At 25.6% G+C, this 15,443-nt stretch overlaps 2 protein-coding genes across 2 annotated transcripts in view; one reads left to right on the top strand and one right to left on the bottom strand.

Annotated features, from left to right (window-relative positions):
• Window positions 1–9,175, top strand: part of LOC105362756 (uncharacterized) — a 15,801-nt gene extending 6,626 nt beyond the window's left edge. Inside the window, exons 4-6 of the mRNA XM_011500244.1 lie at window positions 4,338–4,565; window positions 7,701–7,951; window positions 8,633–9,175. Of these exons, the coding sequence (XP_011498546.1) occupies window positions 4,338–4,565; window positions 7,701–7,951; window positions 8,633–8,838 (685 nt within the window). The 3' untranslated portion in view covers window positions 8,839–9,175. The remainder of the gene's footprint in view (window positions 1–4,337; window positions 4,566–7,700; window positions 7,952–8,632) is intronic.
• A 792-nt stretch (window positions 9,176–9,967) lies between these two features.
• CRIF (growth arrest and DNA damage-inducible proteins-interacting protein CRIF) lies at window positions 9,968–11,221 on the bottom strand. Its single transcript, XM_011500243.1, has 2 exons — window positions 10,752–11,221; window positions 9,968–10,285 (listed from the first exon to the last, which is right to left on the bottom strand). The coding sequence occupies exons 1-2, from the start codon at window positions 11,216–11,218 to the stop codon at window positions 9,970–9,972; spliced, it is 783 nt and encodes a 260-aa protein (XP_011498545.1). The 5' UTR covers window positions 11,219–11,221; the 3' UTR covers window positions 9,968–9,969.
• Window positions 11,222–15,443: the final 4,222 nt, after the last annotated feature.

Below are 15,443 nucleotides of genomic sequence, written 5' to 3'. Positions count from 1 at the left end.
CCCCCCATAAAGGCTGTCTGTCTGGGAATTACTTTCCTTTAGCTTTTTCTCTCCTTTCACTAGTAAATTTTCACCTGTTCGATCATGGCGGGTGAAAGCAATCGCTAGTCTAGTTTAAGGGCTGTTATTATATTATATCAGAAGTTTTCTTTTCCTTAAATTTTTCTATCACAAACTATATAAGATTTGATCAATTGGTTCTATCTTTCTATTTTTTTATATTCCTTACTAGCAATAATCTATACTTTTTATACATAAAAAATTATAAATTTTGTAAAGTCTTTATTTTTCAGAATACATTTTTAATTTAATACAATTTCTAAAGAGAACTTATCACAAAATCGAGGAAATATCGTCTAATTTTTATGTTAACTGAATTAATTTTAAGAACTTTTGCATTTCTTTCTAAATCCCTTATTGTATAACCAATTATTACAATTTTTAAAATGTCATGTGAATGTGTATCGTAGATCATAAAACAAATCGTGCAACTTACACATATCTTAATAATAATGTAATTGAAAGTATTTACATCGATCAACTTAATCTTCCATTTATCAAAAATTTAATAAATTAATAGTTAAAAAGAATGTAGATTATTAATAAAATAAAATGTTTTTTATTTTATTTTCAACGTACACGAGTCAGATAGAAATAGAGATCGGAACTAATCTTTAAAATTTGATAAAATTTATTAGCTAATTTTCTTATACCGTAATTATTATAATATTATTTATTAAAATATTGCCTAGGCATTATAAAAGATAAGCACATGAATAATTATGGTAAATATTTGTAAATTACTTCCTACGAACATAGACTACGTAGTTATCATTATTATTCTCTCTGCTTAATTAATAATAATAATTCGAAATTCGAGCTCATCAGAAAAATAATAATTGTATCGAGACTTTGTTCTTATTATTATTCCATAAACTAATGTACATTATTACATTCGATATATTCTTCATAGAAAGTGTTCGACTTTTTTTTTCAGAAATTTGTAATTTTTTCAAGAAATTGATACGACTAAGGGACATTTGATCCGTTCTCATCTCTTTCACTCTCTCATCTCTCTCACTCTCTCATCTCTGTATAATTAAAAATATGCCATTATTTTAATAAAAATACTCATTTAGATTTAACCTGTAAAATTAATGTAAAATTACTGGCATTATAAAAAAAAGAAAAAAAGATTTAAAAATAAAAGTCGGAACGATTTTTGTTATACATTTTTTGTTTTTTGCTTTCTTTTTAAACAGTTAAAGTAATTAAAAATATAAGGTTAGCATTTTCAAAAAGATTTGTACAAATAGAACTTGCAGTATAATATCAGATTAAACAATCTAAATATCAGACTTATTGTAAACTTATTTGTAACTATAAAAGTAATTGTCAAATTAATGGTTTAATCAATAATAACAATAACAATAATAATAATAATAATAATAATAATAATAATAATAATGATAATAATGATAAATCAACAACAAAAAACATGTCCATAACATGTTTTTAACATCTTAACATCTTAACATAACAACAGACATGTACACGATTACAAATGACATAGAGCCAAACACCGAAGCCATTGATTTAAATTTATGCCCGTGGAGATACTAAAGAAAAGTAAGATAGAAAGAAAGAAAGATAGAAAGAATGAAAGAACGAAAAAGCAAGCAACCCTTATCAGTGAGGAAATTCCCAAAAGGATGCAAGAATACAAATGTTTACGTATTAAGTACACGTTAGCAGAAACGGATATATTCATGTAGAAAGTTAAGTAAAGGGCGGCACGTGTACACGGATGCGATGAAGCGCGTAAATACGACGATTAGCCTCCGTAGCACAATGCGTGCATGCATTCGTAGCCGGATCACTTGGTTCTATCCTACTCCATTCTCACCCTCGACAGGTGTATAAGAGAAAAACGAAATAATTGCACGCAGGGTGGTTAATGTTCTGTGACGCATAGTCACGAATGCATCCGTTAAACTTGCCTTGTGCGGAGCGCACACGTTAGCCGCTAGAAAAGCATACGAGGGAGATCTCGTACTGTAATAAAATATAACTATTCCCTCTCGTTCTCCCTCTCCCTCTTCATCCCTTTATTTTTTTAATGAGTTTTTTTTTTTTTTTTTTTTTTTTTTTTGGTGGGTGGAGAGGGAGAGGGAGAGGGTAGTAGGTTATTTCTGATTGGCCCCGCGACACTAAACTTCACCCGAGCCACTTTTGTACTACTTGGACTGAGTATTTTCTTGCCCCTCGGAGGAGCGCGGATATTGAAAATGTTACTTTTTACCGACTCATTCCTTCCCATAAACGCATCGAAAGATTAGAGTTTCGAAAGTCAATCGTCTCGCCATGTCAGCTCGATATATAAAATCAATTTATTTGGACTTTAACCGCTAATGACCTTTGAAAATATTCCTCTTTACAGTGATTACTGCGTTTACGTAGGGGCCGATTTCATCTACCGAAAGCATATCGGAAATGTCTGCTTTTGTACTTAAAATTAGTTATATAGTAGTCGACCATCTGTTTGACAGTTTGTTGCAAAATTCCAATAATCGAGTATACATAATAATCACATACAAAATTATATTTTTATTAACTTATATTCGTAAATTTATACAATTACAGTAAGAAAGCAAGTCCTTTCGTACAAAGCTATTTTAATTTTTTTAAATACATTAGAATTTAATAATGTTTTTTCAATCGTAAGAGAATATAGCAATGTTAATGATTATTTTTAAACGAATTATAGCGGCATTAGTAAATAAGCATTGCTAAATCAATTATCAATGTACAAAATTGTTCAAGGCCAATTTTTATCCTTAAAAATTACTATATTTTCATTAATAGTAACTTCTCGATATTGTCACCAAAATATGATGTTTTTTAATTTATTATTTATATATATATATATATATATATATATATATATATATATATATGTATATGTATATGTATAGCTAATTATAATAAATATTTTTATAATAAAAAAGGAAGGTATTCTATTGAAATAACGTGGAAGCAAACGAAATTTTAATAATGTAATTTTTATATTTTCAATCAATTTAATATATCGACCGAATTCTATCTATTTTGAAAGATGCAGTTTTAAAAAAATTGTTATTCAATATACGAATTAGCTTAAAATTAATTGCTTAAATCATACTCTTATGTATCTTGCATTTGATAAGTGCATCGATCCTGAAATCAATATTTGTTCAAGATTAATTGAAAAATCATATTACCGTAATCACAATCACAGATATTGACGGATGATTACAGTGGTTGAAAATAAATAACCAAAATTAGATTTGATAAAGATGGATATCGTGAATTGAAGGGGGAAAAAGTACAGCAGAAGAAAAACATTTACTTGGTACCTTCGCGTGCCTGTCACTACTTAGACCTGCGCACTGGAGACCTTAGACATCAGTGATGTTCTTTACTTACTTATCTCCGACGATTTCTAATTTATTTTTTTGTATTTGTAGATCTTCTTTGTAATCGTAAAATATAGTCTCAATAGAATGTATATAATGATTCAATCTTAAATGCAGATTTATTTTCATTTTTCTATTTCGAAAAATATGTACTTTGATTGTACGTTACGGAAATATAAAATTAACATATAACAATATAGTCTATATATGCTTTATTTACTATTATTTATGTAAGATTTATTTTTATTCGAGTTGAAGTGGATAATTTTATAATAATCAATTATTGTACTTACCTTTTTCTTCTAATCATTATATTACACTCAATACAATAAATATAAAAATTATATATATATATATTGATTCGTCCTTACGCTTGATGTAAAGTAATATTGGACGATTAACTTTAATTTCCGTTGATACAAATTTTACAACTACAATTATAATTAAAACAAATATATATAAGACTTGAAGTATATTATATAACGGTTTGCGAAAACAAAAATTTCAATTTACATAATATTAAAATTATTTAACATTCGATTATAATGTAATATCTTTGTTATTGCTGAGTAAGGAGAACATTGAACAAATTTACAAGAAATAATTCTTTTGATTATCTTAATAAAATATATTATATATATATATATATATATATATATATATATTTAATTATGGTCTGTCTTATTGCTGCCTTTTTTGCTTATTTAAATGCCTATGATTTATTATTACATACATAATTTAAAGTATACATTAGGAATTATGTATGTGATACTCATAATAAAAGATTTCGTTAGTTTAATTTAATTAGAAATTTAACAGAACACTCGTGAAATATCACCAATAGTAAAATTAATAACAATAGTAACTTATTTCATTTTACAGAGAGCATTTTCCTTACTACAAAAGCAACGATGATCGCTGGAAGAATTCTGTTCGACATAATTTATCTATAAATCCACATTTTCGCAAAGGATCGAAGGCACCACATGGGGCTGGTCATTTATGGGCAATAGCGAGTCAAGATGAATCCAAACCACGACAATTTTTTGATATAACCACAATCAGACAAGCTTTGAAAAACGAAGAAAACATTTCGGCGAAAACTGATTCGTATGTTTATTTGCTTAATTGTCGTAATTATGTTTACATTGATATTATATATAAAACATTTCATTGATAAAAGGTTTTATTAATAGAATCTAAAGAGAATTCGAGTTTAGATAATCTTATATTGATATAATAGATATAAATTTATTTGCGCAATCATTGGACTTAAATAAATGTTTAAAACATAAGGCATTTTAATAAGGAATTGTGATAAACTCGGATATTTTTATTAGCGCTTGATTTATTAGAATGTGAAATATCAAGTTTTTTTTACTATATTAATGTTTGTTTAAATGAAAATTATACACTGCCCGAGTGGAATTATTCCTTAAGGTCTACACGTTAGGAGGTAGCTGCAAAAGCACAAAACTAATGTAGTACAATGAAAGCCATTATTATCAATGAAAATAGAATTTTCGCAAGTATTTTTAACACCGTTCAATGTTTGTTCAACATATCGTAAACATTAATATTATGTACATATAGTTTTCCATATACGTGTAGTTGCTATATTATTATTTGCGAGTTTGGGAACCGAGTGCTAATAAAACAGTCTAATTCGTTCAAAATTTATAATAAAGCATAAGAATCTCGGATTTTATACAATAAATATAAATATTTTATAGAAAACTCTATCTTTATGTGCTAGCATTCGATTTCTGTTTACAAGAGTTTGAATTTTCAATTTTCAATTTTCAATTTATTGTATGTGTGGTAAAATATATATTAAAAAATTGCTGGACCTATGACCTGGATCAATGCCATAAATACAATTGTCAGTGATTGCTCCATTGACATTGAATTCTCGTATCAGTTTATATTCATCAAGAAGTTTGAATATTTTACTATTACTCTGCAATTTTTCGCATTGTTATTCCGACTATTTAACCACTTTATCAAATATATTTTTATCCGAATCAAACAAAGATACTTACAATTTCCATTTCCGTCATAATAGGCCCAACAAATAAATGTTAACGCTAAAGTTTAAATTCATCTAATCATCAATCTACATATAACTATTGCTATTAAGTAAAGTATTAACCATAATGAATATATTGGAATCTAATAAGTTTTTAAAGAATATTTTAAGATTTAAGATTTTAAGAATAAAAGTATAATGATTTGACAAAATTAACTGCCCTCAGAAATCCAAGTAATTAGTTAACAAATACTTCGTATACAAGTTCTTCTGAAATAAGAAATAAGCTTAACAATCTCGTTCAATTTCTATCTGGATAATAATTTTATTAAGAACTAGTTCAAATAATTCCCGTAACAACTAGATTAATCTATAATGTAGCTTCAATTATTATTTAATATTATTAATAAAATATTACATTTCAAAGAGATAATGTAACTGTATAAGTTATTTCATCCGTATGTTTTAACATAATGGATATTTCAATATCTACGCAATCACAAGCAAAACCGCAATAACAATATTATCAATTTATCAACTTAATTTTTCACTATTATTTCTTTATGCATTATATAAGAAATCAGTCTTCTTTTTATATTTGATTTGCATGGCATTTATTTTAAGTAATAATACATTTTCAACAATCTGCTCTATACAATCGTCGATAAATAACTAGAGAATCATACTCGGCGAGTAATAATAATAAAATATTAATCAATTAAGCTTGATATAATGGATAACAATGTTACAAGCATGATTGGCAAGAATGAACTATTTCTCGAAAATATTATCAGCCATAAAATAAAATTATTATATTTATGATAGAGATGGAATGTATAAATAAAGAAATTATTATTTAATTATTTACTTATAATTAAAAATCAGAAATATTAATATTTAATATAAAAATATATATATATTAATATTTAATATATTTAATATTTAATTTAATATTTAAGGAAATTTACATTAATTAGCATAATATAATGACAGTAATTTGTTCTAAAATTTATGTAATCTTTTAAAATAAGTTACAATTTGTATATTCAAACATTTTAATGTAAGATTACAAAATGCTTGTAGGAAATTGATCAAAAAACTTATATAAATTGATAATACTATTTATAAATTATTTCACTATAAAGAATTCATAATATAAATAAATAAATATATATACAGAAATATTTTCACTTGAAAATGTAACGAGATAGTATGTTTCCGATATGTCACCTTATAATGCTTTTAAAACTATATGGATAATAAAGAATTTTGAATAAATGTTAGTGATATTCGTCGAAACAGAAATAATTATAATAGTAAAAATATTAAAATTTTGTAAAACGCTCAAAAGCATCATAGATACAAGAATGTATAATAATGCATTTAAATCTATTAAGTGGAATAAAAAAACAACAAATTAAATAGAAAACGATATTCAATATGCAATTTATGTATGAAATGAAGTAAATATAATTTTATGTTAGAAAAAAAAAACAACAATTTTAATTATTTAATAAACGTTTAAATAATATATTTAATAGAAACGAATAGTTTCTAAAAGTTATTGATATTTTAAAATATTTATATTATTTTATTTTAGTAATATGACTGTTAAAGTAATTATAAAATTTTTATGACTTTTTAAATTCAAAAGAATTGAAAATTTTCATACAAACTGAACGTATATGAATGTCGAGAATGTTGTTCTATAAACGAGTATTGAAAAGGAATATTTATCCAGTGTTGTATGTCTTTGTTCAAGTTATATCAACCTTTAATGACTAAATTACTTTTGCGTTTTATATCATAATAGTGTAAAAACTGAAAATGAGTAATTTAAATTAGTCGTCACTCATAACAGAGAAATAAAATAATTTTCAAAACTTAATTCTAGGGAAACGATGTATGTAATAACTAATACTCATAATATAAATATAATTTTTCAGTTAAAAGCAATGCGTTATTATTGAAAATCAGAGAATTTTTAATAAAATAATATACGTACAGCAAACTGAATTTTTATAAGATTCGTATAGTACAACGTGCATGTAAATTTACCTGAACCACTTACAAACTAGTTAAAAGTGAATGATGATACAATGTTGTATGTAAAAGAAATTAATTACTAAATTGCCTTGATAATTAACGTATGCATTTTGAAACGAACTTTCAATCGTAGTATTATTACGTTCTGAGTAAAAATAAATTGTTAACAGGCGATTAGTTACGATGGACGAAGTTGCAGCAGCTACAGCCAGTATAACTGAAAACGTCGATGAAGATGATAATGTCGTGGATTCCATAACGTTGGAGCATTGTGCTGAACAAATTCTGAGTGGTATTAAGAGAGAAGTTGAAGTGCAATATCTTGTACCGATGATGGTGTCGAGTAACGGAGAAATAATTAATAATCAACAGTGCCACCAAAATGAGCAGTCAGATCAACATTGTCCTGTGAAAGAAACAGGTATATATTTTCATTCGTCTCTTTCTTTCTTTTTTTTTTTTTTTTTTTTTTTTTTTTTTTTTTTATAAAATTATCGTTAATACAAGCACATTAATGATTTATTAATTTGATTAAAAACATGGATGGATTTAATAAACAATCGAATTCAATATATCCAGCAATTTAAGTTATTATTTCAATCAAATTTCAATTAATTTTCAACGAATACGTTAATTAAACTATCGAAATAAATTCACGTTTTTATTCGTCCACTCTATTCACAATTTTACTATAATAATAAAAATAATCGTAATTACTTGTATATCTTATAGTTTTGAACTTTGTCATTTGACTCATAATCAATGATTAAATAAAGAAATGAAAATTACGTAAAACGATTATGTCAGCCCCACGCACTTAACATTGATTATTTATTTCTGTTGAATTATATAAATATTGCATTTATATGTAAAGTAAATTTAATCTATAACTATTTTTACTGCTTTATTAGAAATATTATAAATAGAACGATGAAGAAAAAAAAAAAAAAGAAAAAAGAAAAAAGAAAAAAGAAAAATGAAAAAAGAAAATAAAAAAAAGAAAAAATGCGTATAATATCAAAAGAGCCATAGCTTTCGTTAACTAATAAATGCCAATGATAATAAAATAGCAACATAAAATAAACTTTTCAACGTTTCGCAGATTTTTTAAATCCCGTATCCAAAGAAGTTGTAGCCGAGGAATGCGGCCTGATCAGCGAAGGCTATTTAGTAACAGATTTGAATCCCTCTTCTTTGAATCTAAATGTGGCCGAGTCGGAAATTGTCACAGCTGATAATCTCTTTGGCGAGGAGTTAAGCTTCCAGTTTTATGAGTTTTCATCGCCCTCGCAGCTGCAGTCCGCCTGACACTCGAATCGACCGTCCAATACTAAAAGCAAACTCCATGTAATTTTTATTGACGAATCAAAGTTAGAAGATCCACGAAATCTGGAAGACAACATTGTAAACAAAGGTCAATTATCGGAATACTCATTTCCAGATCACCGACGCACCTTAGGTTTCGAGTCAGTGATCGTCAATTATGAAGATTAATAAGCTCAGTCATAATAATGGAAACAGACAATTATGAGGAAAAAACGCATAAAATGATAACGCATATCTCTGCTTTTATGCTCTTTTTCAGTTTTCACGTGACAAAAGGAAATCAATAAACAAAATACAGTGCCTAAGTTGTGCAAACAAATATGCGTAATTTATTACCAATGCAACTAAAATATCACTTTTTTCTTAGTCCTTATAAACTCATGTATAATCCTTTTTTATTAGCTAAGAGAATATTAAATATAATATTTACAATTTCATTAATGTTATAAAAATTTACTTTTTTATTACAAATTTTGTTACTGTATTGGTACGTAAATTTGAAATGTTTGAATTCTAAATCATTAAAAATAAGAAATTATAAAATTATGATTAATTTGCAACTTTTTTTTCTTTTTTTTTTTCTATAAAATGAATAATTTCTTTTTTTTCGGAGTGCTTTACATCGATAACGAATTGAAAAAGAAATGAAAGAACATTGTTGAAAACGCTAAATAATATTTTGACTATTTCATAAGTTTTTGAAACTTTTATTTTTATTAATTATTATATAGAAATCTTTACTTTTCCGTTTAATTGCAACAATCAAATTATATTTCAAATAAATAAATTAATAAGTATCTTTAAATTAAAGTATCCTGCAAATAGTTTTTACAATCAAGTTTATGGACATAATTCATTATCATTAAAAATTAGGAATACAAAATTAAAATTGTTAAAAATAGATAAAGATAATTTAAAATGGAAATTCAATCAAAATAGATGCAACATAGTTCGTTAATGATAATTTGAATGTAATATATTTCGATATTTTAACAACTTTATATGTACATATGACGATAAGCATATACGTATAATGCTTAAACATATTTATATTTTAGAACTACTTTTTATTTTAAATAATTATGAATCAAATTTGATCATTTGATTTTATGTTTATTTATCAGCTTTTTCTTCTTCAATTTCTTTCTCGTGTTGTTTCTGAATAAACTCCATTATTTTTTTAGTTTTTTGCTCTTTATTCTGTTGCTTTTTCTTCTTTTTATCAGCTATTGCTTGTTCTAGCAATAATTCTTTAACTCTTGCATCACGTTGATTGATATTGTAACCATACTTTTCTTTAATTTCTTCTAATGATTTTTGTTTCTTAGCTCTTGCTTCATATTTCGCAATGGTTTTCTTTTTAATTTTTTCCTTCAAGGCAAGTTTCCATTCGTCAAATTTCTCTATTACCTTACTAATCTCTTGTTCTCTAAAATAAATTTACATTTTTGTCAGATTATAAATAAAGTTTGATAAAACTAACTAAATTAATTAAATAGTAAAATGAAAATTTGATAAATGTGCGTTAATTTTCGTTTAATAATCAATATTATGGATATTGAAATTAATTTTTTTTTAATTTTCACGTAAATTGCAAACTATTTATGAGTATAATTGTAAAACCTATTCGATATAAAAATTATAAATTTTTTAATTGAATAACAACAATGTCAAACTTGTTTATAAATTACATCTTCTAACGGCTACACATGTAATTGCTGAACTATATCAAATACAGTTTCAGAGAACTGCAATTATAAAAAGATTTTATTTGCACATTTATGGATAATATTGTTTGATCGATGTTTAAAACATAAAATGTCCAAGTTTAAAATCATCGCTGCTCACAGCCAGACAAAATAGTTAAGAATTAATCAATTAAGCACATATGTTACCTTTTAATTATTTTCTGAGCGTCTGCCTCTTTTTTTTCTTTAATTTCTTTTAATGCTTCGTGTATCGAATGTGGGTATAAAAGGGATTCCTTTTCTTTAACATCTTCTATCTCCTCTATCGTTGGCCAAGCTATAGCAGGAGAAACATTTGCGGCTTCTATACCATATCGTCCTAACATTCTTCTTCGATACCACACACTATCGTGATACCATTCCACACTTTGATCGTAGGGTTTTTTATTATTTAAAATATTCTCGTGTTTACGATTTAGTCGTGACTTATTTCTCATTATTCTAATTTCATCTTCATTGTATTTTGGTTCAATCACAAAAGCTGGTTTATCTTCCGCTTGTAGTTCATCGAGAATTACATGTTTTTTAGTAGTTGAATAGGAGCATTTTGATATATTCTTTAATTTAACTAGATTAAAAATTGTTCTAATCACAAATGAATTCATGTCCACCATAGAGAATCCTATAAATTATAAAAATAATTATCATTAAATATCAATATTGACTTTTCTTCTGTTTTTATAAGCATAATAAGCTAAGGTTATAATAATCTTGTTCGAAGCTAAACAATATCCAAATATTTTATTAAATCAAGATTTAATAAGGATATTACAAGGATTAATTACAAGCTTTAATAGCATTAAAGCAATTCACGATATTTGAAAAGATGAAAATTAATAATTACAGAACTTATTTGCGTTAATCTACTTTCTTAGAAAAACATATAAACCTACATTATTTCAATAAATTGTTTCTCTATTATAATATTTCGAATGAAAAGAATTTCTCAATCCTATTTATTAAAAATTTGTTTACCTATTGAACTAAACATTTTGTTTTTAAAACAAACAATAATACATTACATCATGATTTTACAGTTATAATTTTTCCATTAACGATGGCATATGTGAAATATTACAAGAAAAGGACATTAGGACATTTTGAATAAAAGTTTTGTTCAGTTTGGGGAAAAAAACAAATCTTCGTTAAATGAAACTTGCTTTAACTTATTCAATATTAAAAAATTGTTTATACACTCATTTTCTGTTAGTACATCATAATTGTGTACGTTTTATATTTCAGTTTAGGCGTATACGTTTTGAAAATAATTAAACAGATATCCACAATTTATTGCATTAATAAGATTGAAATAAAATTAAGCAAACTCTAGCAGGAAACGTCGCTTATACTTTCGTAATTAAGTTGAAACTTGAACATTTATCGATTAGTTAATCTATTTTTATTCACTTTTATTTATTTACAAACTTATCGATTAACATTTAATAACATTTGCAAATCGCCGATACAATGCTAAAAATTCTTGGATTTTTGTACAAAATGATTTTTTCAAAATATACATAGATATTATTTACCAAAATCATAAGATAAATAGCTTCATTCCACGTGCGAACGAAGCGACTTCCAACTAGAATTCACACACACTGAAGTTGTCCCTCATTTTCTCATTTCATGTCCAATCCATTGTGATTCATCATAGGCGCAATAGCCGTTGTACTGCCATTGGTTGCTGTTTACGCGCATTATTAAATTAAACGTACAGGAAGGACAATGTGAAAGTGATTAAACGCTTTTCGTATATTTATGCATAAGGGAGCATCGAGCAGTCTATTAGAATTTATTGATTGAAAGAAAATGAAAATTATACGGCGTCAGGGGCAACCCCCTTACCACTGTCTTTTATTCTTATTCTTTATTTTTTTTTAATCTCAACTTGTTTAACAATAAAATATAAACTGCGATTGAAAATTCCCATTAATATGATAAAGTACAGGAATTTTTAATAGAATTTCTTTTACGAATGATCATATGAAAATACTATTGATTCAAAGCTTTCGACTCTTTGATAAATTTCTACCGAGGCTCCTGGGGATTTGTTTAGTTTAATTTCTGGTTGAGAGATAAATTAAATTCATAAGCTTGTCAATATTAATTTTTAATATCAGCGATAAAATTGACTGTTGAGAAGTTGCGTTCACGTAATCGATAATTGATAATTTGTTACTTTTATTCTCTCTCTCTCTCTCTCTCTCTCTCCCTACCTCTCCTGTTCTACTTATATTCATATGTCGTCATCGTGAACTTAATTGTCAACTTATTAATTTTGATATTCACGAAGAGTACTACTAATGTTTAAAAAAAAAAAAAAAAAAAAAAAAGTAGAGTTTATGTAATATCTTTCCAAATGTCTCTCAAATTCATTCATAACGATCCGTTCGTACACAAGAATTTAAATATTAACATCTCTAATAAGTAAAATAACTTTAAAGAAATAAAAATTATAAAGAAAATGAGCTTTAGACTTATAAGGCAATTGTTACGCGTTATTAGTCGTAAATTGCTGTATAGCGTTGATGAAAAGTTATGATGACCAACAAAGTTATGATTATTTTAATGATTAACAATTTTTATTTAAATGATTTATAAAATAAATTTGTAAGATTATTGAGCAGCCTAATTACGATTAGAACATATTTTATTATTTGCGTTCGAACCCTCTCCCCTAAATAGTATATATATGATCTTAACAATTACAATGATATATTATAGAAATTGGATATTTGGTTGTATATAATATTATGTGACACATACACAAACATATATCATTAAACTTGTCTGACTTCTAATACGCGAATATAATAAATGTATATTGAATAAACATAAAAAATTTGTCTAAAAGATAAATTGAAGGATTAATTTAATTTCGATAAAAACATTGTATAAATAAATATGTACGTGTGTAAATAGTAAATAATTTAAAGCGTGATGTAAATATATCTTTAAAACAGTTTATTTAATTAAATAATTTTTTTTTAACTGACTGCTAGTATTTTAAACATTATTGTACACTTTTAAGGTCTTTCGGCAATTAGTTGTATTAAAATTTTGATTATTCCTTATATAAGTCGATCATCATTACTAATTTATTGTATGTAATTATGTGCTTATTACCTAATTATTTGTATTATTCTTCTAGTTAAATTTAATAAATTATTATTAATAATATTATTAATAATTAATTTGGCTTAGAATGCTAAATGTAAAAGTTAATAGGCTTGTCTATTACATAAAGTGGTAAAAGTGAATTTGAAGAATTGTCTTTGCCTTAAATAATGATCGAACAATATTAATAATTTATGAAACTAGCTAAAGTTTAAATAGAATTGTAATTCTTTCAATATTATAAACTGTGGGAAAACGTAGTTAATAACTGAAAAATTATTTACACTTAATTCTTTCAGAATTTTAGTATTAAAGAAGGATATTTATTGTTAAAGGTCAATTTGGAAGCTCATCGAGAAGGACGTTCAATAATAATATTTTAGAAATGCATGTAATTAAAAAATGCAAGCAATAGTTATGGTACTGGAATGGAAAAAAAATGAATATTTTGTAAAGGGTGAAGCAATGAGAGTACATAAGTTATTTAGGTATTTAGGCCAGAGGGAAATATCGGGGATTTTAAAATCAGATTTAGATTGACCGAGGCATCATATAGTCCAGTTTCATAAAGTTACTCGAGTCTCGATAGAAAAATCATTATTTAATAAAACATAATTGAAAATTCGTTGGACGTTATTTAAAAATTTAGAATCGTTACGCAGGCAAAATGCTTTTTAAATCATTAAACTTGAGCGTCTTTGCTAAACTCATTTAAACGATGTAAGACTGCGAGATAAAGCCTTTGGAAACGAAATGAAAGCGTAAAAATATCGACATTTACGTAATGAATAAAGACTTTATTATTACAATATAAATTTATTTGCTTCAAGTGCTTGAATATTGAATACACAGAGAGAGAGAGAGAGAGAGAGAGAGTACGGTTGAGCAAAAAGTATATCAAAAACGTAAATTATCGCACGTTAAAAGGATAAATTATGCTGAGAAGCCCGAGTCATTAAAAATAATGTCGCTTTCATTTTTTGGGGCAAATAGGACATACTAGTCCTTGACTATATACTACCAACTTTGCGCGTGACGATATCAGTCAATTAATCGATTGTAAATTAATATTGAAAAATATTAAAATATACGCTATATTTCGTTTGTTGGGGTTTTTTTTTTTTTTTTTTTTTTTTTTTTTACTTTATAATGGTATATTATACAATTTATGATAGCAATATTAACAATTATTTTTTAAAGCAAATTAATTTTTCCTAAGTTGTATGTTCAGCGTTGCAAATAAGACAGAACATTACCTTTATCATAATTGAAAATACAGATTATTATATTTATTTTAAATACTTATATGAGGATGCGCGCGATACATATGTATGAGTAAATTTTAATATCAATTAAAAAATATTTTAAAACCTTTTCAATCATTATAATCATCATTATATTACTTATCATTCTTCATAAATACATAAATACTATTTTCCGAGAGATGTATTGTTGAAAAATGGATTTTATATGCTATTAAAATTAATATACCTAACAAACGCACAAAATTGTCTTTTAATACATTCCTAGATAATAGAAAAATTTTATAAGAAATTTTATTTATATAAAATTATAATTTATATTACAACTACATTATTATCATTGAATGAGAAATCGTCAGCATGTAATTAAATTTTCAGATAGAAACATTTTTTTTTTTTTTTTTTTTTTTTTTTTTTTTTTTTGTTAAATGAATTATGAATAATGAAATGAATCGTA

Source organism: Ceratosolen solmsi, unplaced genomic scaffold, assembly GCF_000503995.2.
Source record: "Ceratosolen solmsi marchali unplaced genomic scaffold, CerSol_1.0 scaffold41, whole genome shotgun sequence".
NCBI lineage: Eukaryota > Metazoa > Arthropoda > Insecta > Hymenoptera > Agaonidae > Ceratosolen > Ceratosolen solmsi.
The sequence above is the reverse complement of the archived record's forward strand: the minus strand, read 5'-3'. Positions and strand labels throughout refer to the sequence as shown.

What these genes read in the sequence shown, in the direction of transcription:
- CRIF (XM_011500243.1), bottom strand. Translation starts at nt 11,218, where the DNA reads ATGGTGGACATGAATTCATTTGTGATTAGAACAATTTTTAATCTAGTT. An exon ending in GCTCAGAAAATAATTAAAAG is followed by an intron (nt 10,286 to 10,751) that starts GTAACATATGTG and finishes AATTTATTTTAG; the next exon opens with AGAACAAGAGATTAGTAAGG.